Source organism: Pteropus alecto, unplaced genomic scaffold (genome assembly GCF_000325575.1).
Source record: "Pteropus alecto unplaced genomic scaffold, ASM32557v1 scaffold45, whole genome shotgun sequence".
NCBI lineage: Eukaryota > Metazoa > Chordata > Mammalia > Chiroptera > Pteropodidae > Pteropus > Pteropus alecto.
The window spans coordinates 40,267,293-40,276,262 of NW_006442491.1; the positions used below are offsets into that span (position 1 = coordinate 40,267,293).

Genomic DNA, 8,970 nt, shown 5'->3' on the forward strand with positions numbered 1-8,970 from the left:
CGTGTCTCGTGTCCGTCACCTTCCGGGTGTCCCCGCCAGGGAACGTGCACGAGGCAAACTCCCGGGGTGACACCGATGGCCTGGGCCTCTCTCTACTTGTCATGACTCTGCGGTGTACACTTCAGGTCCGTGCACCTGTTTGCAAACTGTACCCAAGGGAGCCACCTTACGACACACAGGCCCAGTCCTCCAGGCAGCTGGCGGTGCCGGGGTCTGGGGGCCGGTGCGAGATGCTCCCGGCCGCGCCCCTCCGACTCAGCCACACGCCTGGAGAGGCGTGCGGGAAGGCGCTGGGGAACCGGGCGGCAGTGGGTCTTCAGGTCCCTCCGCTCGGCAGACTAACGAGGGGTGAGCAAGGCTATGACTCACGGTCGCAGGGACCGTCGGCTCCCTGCAGCAGACACATGGGGGACTGAGGGCGGGGACCCCTTAAACTGCTCCGCCGTTAAACACCGTCAGGTGAGGAAGAATGAAGTGACATCAGACTTGCTCAACAGGTGTTGTTTATTAAGGCTCGTGCTCTCCCAGAGGAAGTCGCCGACGGCCGTGACCCGTCCGGGCAGTGACAGTGCAGACGGGGAGCTGTGCACACACGTCTGAACGGCACGGGGGCTCGGGGGGCCCTCCAGAGCGGAGTCTCAGGAGGGTCTGCTCCCTCCGCGGGGAGCCCCACCATGGGCGGGCGCGCAGGCAGACGTGGAACCACCGTCACGCTCCAGCTCCAGGGGACGGCGACTGTCCATGGTCCCTCATTCCGCAAAACATGACAGCAAACTCAGGTCCTGAAAGGTTCTTTTGCTCTTTTTACCCAATCGACAGGAAAAAGATTCGGACGCACGGTGAAGCCTGCGGTGGCAGCACCATACCCTGCGACCCGCTGTCGGCCTCCTCTCGAGCTCAGCACCACGGGCACGGAAACGAACACAGCCCTGGGGCTCCCGAGTGACAGGAACGAGTGACACGCACACACCGAGGCGTCCGGACATGCCGGGTCCCGCCGTCACCCCACCAGAGTGGCCACTCCGGGGGTGCGAGACTGCAGAAGGGACGGGCCCCCCAAATGCGGAAACCACAACGCATCCCTCTGCCCAGCAAAGACCCACGGGCGCGGGAGCATCGCAGAGGTGGCCGACAGTGAGAACCGCAAACCAGCCCGACGCGGGGCGGGGCCTGCTGTCTTCGCCACCGTGATGAGAAGTGTTTCACCAAGACACACTACGTGACACGACTCAGGGTCACCGGGAAGCAGCGAAGGCTGAGGGGTGACGTACCGTGTAACGTGAGTGCAAACGTAAGAATGAGAACGTAATTTCTGCTAAAATAAAGAACAATCTTTGGGGCGTGTGTTCGTTCTTGTTTGTTTTTAAAGATACTTGTAACTCGCATTAGGTCAATCTGACCGATAAACTGGTGAAGACCACCCTCCTTTATTAGTGAGTTCTGTAACGCGACAACACATAGAAAAATGCAGGTGGACGCAGGCCCCCGGCAAAAGTGAGCAGGGAGGACGTGAGGACGCGGTGCGCCGGCCCGCACGACAAGCCAGCGGCCGACGCCAGGACAGCACCAAGCGCACGGGTCCTCAGACGTGAGACCACGACGGAACTGGCTTCTGCTCACTGCTTGCTTCGATTCTGCCGTTCCTGCCGAGAGAGAACGAGAGTTCAGCACGCGGACTGGACGTGCACAGCCCCTCAGAACCGCGGCCACAGGCCGGGACCCGTGCACCCGCTGGACCACCCACGCCCAGCCAGGCTGGCACCCGGCACTTGCCTCCACCTGGCCTGTGCATCCCCACCTACGAGGAGCCAGCTCGCCCAGGAGGTGACAGCCCGTGGCTCCCAGCTGGGCCTGCTCCTTAGTGGGGCTCTGCACGCTGCTGCTGCCACACTCAGCTGGGGCTGCGGGGACAGCACGGAGGGCGGAGCACACGTCTCAGCACCAGGGCGCTTCCTCCGTCCCACCAGTGTGAAGCTACAAAGGGCACCGGGTGATGACAGGACTCCCAGCACACGGGGTCACCTGACACTTGAGGGACGAGACAAAGCGAACCCCGCCTCTTGCTAAAACGACTGACTGCGTCTTGGGCCTGACAAATAACAAGACACAGATCTGGCCCCACACCCTGCTCCTCGCCCCACCCCTGAAGAAGGGAGCCCGCGGGAGCCGGGAGCCGGCTCTGGCCGGGTGAGCGAGCCTGAGCCTGAACTTGGCGCCCCCCGGGCAGAACCCTGGCACCGCCCACCTCTGCCGGGCTCTGCGGCCGGAGCGCCCGTGATGACAGGACGGCGGTGGGAGCCCCACAGGCCTCCCGGGGAGCAGCCTGCCCTGCTCGCTCCTCAGCCCGCCTTGCCAGCTCCTGCCACACCGGTCCGGTGGGGGACAGGACTCTCCAGCTGAACTCTCGCCGCGCTGTCAATGTGCCTGGACGAGGGACTGCAGGTCGGAGCCCGCACCCCCCTAGACCCGCTGACGACGCAGCTGCAGGGTCCGGCCTCCTGAGGGCACCTGTGCGTGTCAACTGGAGCCCAGGACAGGACAGGACAACAGGCCTGCCCAGCGTCCTCGACCTCTCACTTAGAGCTGGGTCTGTTCTGAGGTGTCCTGAGCACCTCCCTGCCATGCGAACTGCCCGGGGGGCCGCCTGCCAGACCCCGCCCAGTGGACCCTCCCGCAAGCCGGGTTCCCGCCTCCAGCTCCGGGGTGAACTGGCGACCATGACGCAGAGCGCCCTGGCAGGAGGCTCTGGGGCAGGTCCACGTCGTACAGCGAGTTTGAGTGGTCTGAGATGCACGGGGACAGCAGCCACTCAGGGCCCCTGCCTGTCGCGCCCAGCAGCACGGAGACGCGTGAGCCTGGCGAGGCAGCGGTCTGTCCCGCAGGCCCCTCTCCGGGCACTCCGGCAGGATGCCCAGTGAGGCGTCACAGGAAGGCGACGGGGGGCACCCATTTGCTGATATGCTGGTAGAATTTCAAGTGCCTGTTGAGCCGGCTGCAGGAACAGCTCGAAGCCACGTGCCTGACCACAGGCTGTCCCCTCCCGAGACCCGGTCCCCAACGGGCATAGGCATCTAAGGGGCTGGCCCCACGCAGGTTTCAGGAGACGAGGCCCCTGAAACTAACCGGGTGAGGGGCAGAGGTTTACCCCAGCTCATCACACCTTAGGGACCCAGTGAGCACTGGGCGAGCGCCAAGTACCACGGCATTTACCATGAATACACACACGGCCATGGTCCCAGGGGACAAAGGACCTCAAGCTGCATGACCAACATGCTGTCTGCCCCTGCAAACTCCGCAGGTGTACCTACTTCAGGTATTCCACGCCACACCTGAGAGCTGAAACAGAGTCTCAGCAGCTGGACAGATGTGACGAGCACAGACGGAAACATCTGCAAACCTGAGCTGTGACACTGCATGTGACTTACGACTGCTGCCACTAAGCGCTCTCTCGAGGCCCGTCTACGTGCCTCCCTGCTAAAGATGCTTGATGCTCACAGGTGCAGTGCTTCTCCTAACAGAGAACCGGAGAATGGGTGAAGACCCATCTACGGTCAACTGATGTTTCAGAAAAGAATGTTTTAAAAACAGAATAAAACCTAGGAAGAAGTCTCAGGGCAAACTCTCAAAGTAAGCAGCTTCTCGAGTGTGTGGCACTGTCCCCTTCCCCGGTGTCTGAGCCAGCCCGGGGCAGCTGGGCCTGCGCTCTCTGGAGCAGGCTGCACGCGGGCAGGCTGGGCATGCAGGCTCTGGGGTGCCCTGTGCACACCAGACCGGCCGGACAGCGGCTGTAGACTGCCTGTGTCCCCTGCCCCCGCCACCCTACTAACGACAGAGCGAGGTCAGCTTCTCCAAAGCTGCGGGACAGGGCTTCGAGAGGAAAAAGCAGCAACGAGCTGCAGAGCAGAGCTGCCGATGGCAGAGGGCGGGGTCTGGAGGCCTCGCCATCTGCCCCGGAGCGGAGAACGTGCTCCTGCCCCGGGGAAGACCAGGAAGGCCGTCCTAGGATGATGCCGACCCGCAAGAAAAAGGCGTGCGTTTCCCTCCAGCCCCTCACGGCAGGGTCTGCACTGTGGGCCTGTCACTGTTTCTCAGAGGGAGGACGGGTCAGCAGGTGTGCGGTGACGCTGCTCCAACGGCCCCACGGGGGTCTCCGGAGCTGGGGAAGCCCCCGCCGCCCGCCCCGCCAACTCACCTTACGTGCCCCCTCCTCCTCCTCCTGGCGCTTCTCGTAGTGGGAGAAGTCGTCGAAGATGGAGGTCGTGTGCTTGTAGGAGGCGATGATCTTGAGCACTTGCTTTGCCTTCTCCAAGGGCACCTCCTGGGTGTCGCGGGAGTTGGTGACGGGCTTGTAGTCATTGTTCTCCAGCCGGATGTGCCGCAGCTGGTTGTTGGGCACGTCCTTGACAAAGATCCACTTGACGTCGAACTTGCCCTTCCACTTGTCCTGAGACCAGACCCCCGCGCTCGTGCCGTAGTCCACCGGCGACTTCATCTCGGCCACCCCGCAGAAGTGGCCGCTGCCGTTGACGCTGAAGAGCAGGTAGACGGGCCCCCGGCTGCCGATGGAGCGGAAGGCGCCGTCCAGGCGCTTGTTGCCGTGCTCCGTGCTGCACCAGATGGAGTACTTGATGGAGCGGTGCACGTCGTCCTCCGAGTAGCTTTTGATGATGAACACGCGGCCGCTCCGGAGGTTCCAGTCGAACTCCTTGGGGTTGTAGCTGTGGGCGGCCTTCAGTTTCTCCAGAATGGGGTGCGAGTCCACGCTCGGGGCAGAGCTGGGCAGGGCGCTTCCGGGAGAGTGACCGTCACCCCCGGTCCCGGCGCCCGGCCCGAGCGCTGCACTCCGGCTGCGTGGGGCCACCCAGCGCGTCTGGGGCGGCTGCGGGGGGCTCTGCTGCTGCACTTGGGCCGAGGGCGGGGCCTGAGCAGGCAGGGGTGGCACGGCCGGCGGGGGCGCTGGGGCAGACTGGGGCGCTGGGGCCTTGGGCACAGGCCCCTTGTTATCCCAGGTGCCGATGTCCATGTTATGCTTTATGGGGGGAGGGGGCAGTGCGCCCCCGATGACAGGCCCGCCCTTGGCTTTCATTTTCGGTTGTGGCTTTGCCGGTTTGCTGGCGATGGCGGCCCACGAAGTCGCCTTCGAAACGGGCATGCTGACGTTCGTCCCAGCGTTGCCAGTGAGCACACCGGTCATGGCCACGCTGCTGACAACCGAGCCCACCGTCTTGACTGCGGAGGCAGTGACGTCGCCGACCTTCAGGCCCACCAGGCCCTGCTCCAGGCCGCTCACCCCTGGGGCCTTGCTGAGGCTGTCACTGGCGAAGCCGGCCTGCCCGTCCACAACAGAGCCACCCAAGGAGCTCGGCGGGTAGGCGTAGCTGCCCCCGTAAGCCGAACCCTGGGCCTGCTGCCCCTGTGCCCCGCCCGCCCCCCAGGCGGAGAAGGGAGGGCTTTCTGGGAAGAAGCTGAGCCTGTGCTGGTAGATGCTGCTCCCCAGGCCCCCAGGCTGCCCGAACACGGCATCATGCATAAAATGGTGGTCCCCGTTGCTGAGCTGTCCATAGGTGGTGAGGTAGGGGACAGGGGGGTCCCCTCCAGTGGACCACGGCGCCTCGCTGAGAGAGTAAGGGAATCCGATGGACGGCGGGTAATAGCTGGGCAGGTAGGGGTCGGCCATGGACGGGTAGCTGTTACTCTGCAGAAACAACAGGTGACAAGTTTAGGGGACACCTGCTCAAGTGCAGGCTGGGGAGCAGTAAGACTGGACAGCAGCGCCAGCATCCCGCCAGGGACATGGACCCCACGAGCACAGAGCCAGAGCAGAGGCCGTGGGGGATGCAGCCAGAGGCTGTCTCCATACGCACGGCACCCCCCGCAATGGTCTGGACACAAGTTCAGTGACCAAGCTCAGCCCGACAGCCATCCACTCTACCTCGAGGAGCCCACGCGAGGCCCCAGCCTGGCGGGCGCTGACAGCGTGGGCAGCTCGGCGGAAGTGAGAACAGCTCCCGCAGTGCAGGGAGATGCTCCTGACAGCAGGCGGGGCCCCCTGGCTACAGATGGGTCCCATAGACAGGCTCCGAGCGACCCCTCCACCCTTGGCCCATAGGACCCTTTGTGCCCCGACCCGTCACGGCCACTTTAGATGCTCCTTGCACATGAGGCAAGAGCGGGCGGGCCACCTCCAGTCCCAGTGCCGCCTGGGCTCACCAGTGGGTCGGACGGCACGAGGCCCTGCGGCCCGGCTCTGCCGCCCACAGCAAGCGCCCTCTGTGTGGCGTGGGCCAGGGCCGGAACGTGGCTGGACCACGAGGTAGCAGGGCTTCAACTGAGGGGCTCCAACAAGGTGCCCGGGCGCACGTGAAACTGAATCAGTGGGCCCGGAGGTGCCCGCCGGAGAGGCTCACTAGGGGTTTGGCCACCGAGGCGGGAACGGAGACGGCGTCGCAGAGTGCTCACTGCGGGCTGAGCGGAAAGGCTGCGAGAACGAGAGTCGGGCCGACGCCGAGCTCTCCCACCCATGACGCCAACTTCCGATTCCTTAATAGGCCCCCACCCGCCCCCACCCCTCCAAGAACAAGAAGGTTCCCACGGACAGTGTCGGCTAGAAGCCTCCCATGCCAATCTGTCTTCAGGAGAGAGGGCCCACCGCCTGGCCCCAAGGGTGGCTGGAGTCCCGGGTGTGGCCTGCAGCCCTGGACCCGAGGTGGGAGATTCGGGGGTGGGATGGGGGGTGAACACCAGACAAGCAGCTCAGCTGCACTGGGAAGGGGGTAGGGGGGGTCTCTGGGCCCCCCAGAGGGCCCTGTGGAAAACAGGCCGGTCCCACAACACATCCCAGCCCGATATGTGACACAGTGACCATGGTGAAGCAGCCACCTGGTTGCCATCTCCACGGCCACCTCCTGCCTCCCCGTCCCACCCTGGGGTTCTTGGGCTCAGGGGTCAGACTTCCTTCCTGTGGCTGCTCCCCCTGCCCCGGACTGTTCCAAGGCCACCTTTAAGATGCAACAGTCACTGCGTCCCGTGACAAAGCCTGCGGTCTTGGGGAGTGAGGAGCAGAGCGCGGGCGCCCGCAGGGTTCCGTCTGCGTGGCTTGAGCTGCCTGAAAGGGTTTCGGTGGCTCCAGTCACTGTACCGTCAGCCCCTCCTCAGCGCGCCTCACCTGCCCTGGACTCTCCAAGCAACCTGTCCTGTGGGCGGGTGGGAGACGGGAGGGGGAGGGGGATGGCAGCCCCGGGCCTGAGCCTCTGACCAGGGTGCAGACACACAGCAGGACAATGTGACAGTCGTTCAGCTGGGTACACTCTCCTGGCCATGCCACATAACAGCAACGCAAACCCCCTCACCCACGAGGGCCTCCCTCCAGTCCTGGCTGCCCTACACGTGAGCTTCAACCACGGAAGGCCCCTCGACACCCATCTGAGATGTCACTGCTCAGCAGACACCTGGCATCCCGGTCACACGACGCCCCCGGGCAGACAGGCAGCTCTCAGCTCCTGGCAGCCAGGACTGGACATGCAGGGAAAGGCAGAGCCCCTGCCGGCGTCGCCTGAGCCCTCTGTGTCCAGCCAGGGGTCAGACCACGGCAGGGATCTGTCCCCATCATCTGTCCAGTGCACGTCACTGTGAGGTACGCACCAGTAAAGGTGCAGCTTCTGGAAAACTCATGACACTGCCTGGACCGCAGCTCTCTCTAGAACGTCCCAACTCACGCGAGAGGCACCGAGGAGCCTGAGTCCCAGACGGAGCAGCCGTGCTTGGCAAGCGGCTGCAGTCCACTGGGGCCACCCTGTGCTGCCACGTCCAGGGCCCCTGGGCACAGGCCTCGGGGGGCAGACCAGCACAGGTGGGAGCGGGCCCTGTCCCAGCCCTGTCCGGCCGAGGCTGCGCGGCAGACTGTGGCCGTGAGCAGTGACCGGTGCCGTGAGGCCAGCGCCCATTACCGGGCCTTGTTGGCGGCCCGTTTCCTACTGCCCCTGCTGCGCTTCCTCTAAGATTCTAGAAGTAAAAGGAACCTGGAGATGCCACCTGCGTGCTGTGGGGATGACCACGGCCTCCTGCCTCGCCGCCGGCCTGTCCGCAGTGGGCAGGGCCCGAACCCACGGGAAGCACGCGCCGCGAAGCTGGCCACACTCAGTGTGCACCGGGCTGCAGCCCGCCAGCCAGCACTGCAACGCCCAGCACCGGCTCCCAGACAGGACGGGACACGACGCGCCGACCCACGCACGCCTCGGGGGGCCCGCGTCACACCGAACGAGCTCTCCCCTCGGTCGACCGGCACCTCACTGTGACCGTGGAAGTGCGTTTACCAGGACACGGTGCATGCAACGAAAGTCCCCAGCTGCTCTAAGCGCAGTGACGCCTCTGAGCAGGTGTCTCGTTCTGGAAGGAACGGACCACGCAGGTGAGACCACGCCCATCACTGGTGCTTTCACAGCGAGACTGCGAACTGCAGCCTCTGCTGCAGCTCAGGTCACACCCAGTGAGACCTCCAGGCACAGTCTCCTGACGTCAGGGAAGACAGAGTCCAAGTGCTGGACTCTGAGGGAGCATCCTGGTGGCTAAAAGAAACGGTGAACATGAGGACGTGCGAACAAGACAAACTTCGAACTCTGATCAGCATCCCTGCGCTACTCTCTCTGGAAAACCAAGCGGCAAACGCAGCAAAGCGATGACCCTACCACAGACCTGAGTTTTTCGTACTTACTAAAACTTAACCACATTAAAGACGCTGTCCTTCCGAACGACCAGAACCGTTTAAAGTTGAGACATGTGCTTCCTATACCCGCTTTTCTGAGAAAGAAGAAATTCTGAGATTACTCAAGAGTTTTCAGTTTCACAAACAATAAAGTGGCTCAGCCGCTAGTGGCCAAGGGCAGGGACTTGGGGGGAGCAACAGACCCTTCAGACCCAGAAGGGGACAGACATTTCTGTAGAGAGTCCAGAAGCGTTTACTTAAAAACGGGG

The 8,970-nt window shown here is 63.8% G+C and overlaps 1 protein-coding gene across 1 annotated transcript in view; it reads right to left on the reverse strand.

Moving 5' to 3' along the window:
* Window positions 1-486: 486 nt before the first annotated feature.
* YTHDF1 (YTH N6-methyladenosine RNA binding protein 1) overlaps window positions 487-8,970 on the reverse strand; it is a 13,942-nt gene continuing 5,458 nt past the window's right edge. Inside the window, exons 3-4 of the mRNA XM_006921966.3 lie at window positions 4,193-5,695; window positions 487-1,643 (exon numbers count right to left, since the gene is read on the reverse strand). Of these exons, the coding sequence (XP_006922028.1) occupies window positions 1,617-1,643; window positions 4,193-5,677 (1,512 nt within the window). The 5' untranslated portion in view covers window positions 5,678-5,695 and the 3' untranslated portion in view covers window positions 487-1,616. The remainder of the gene's footprint in view (window positions 1,644-4,192; window positions 5,696-8,970) is intronic.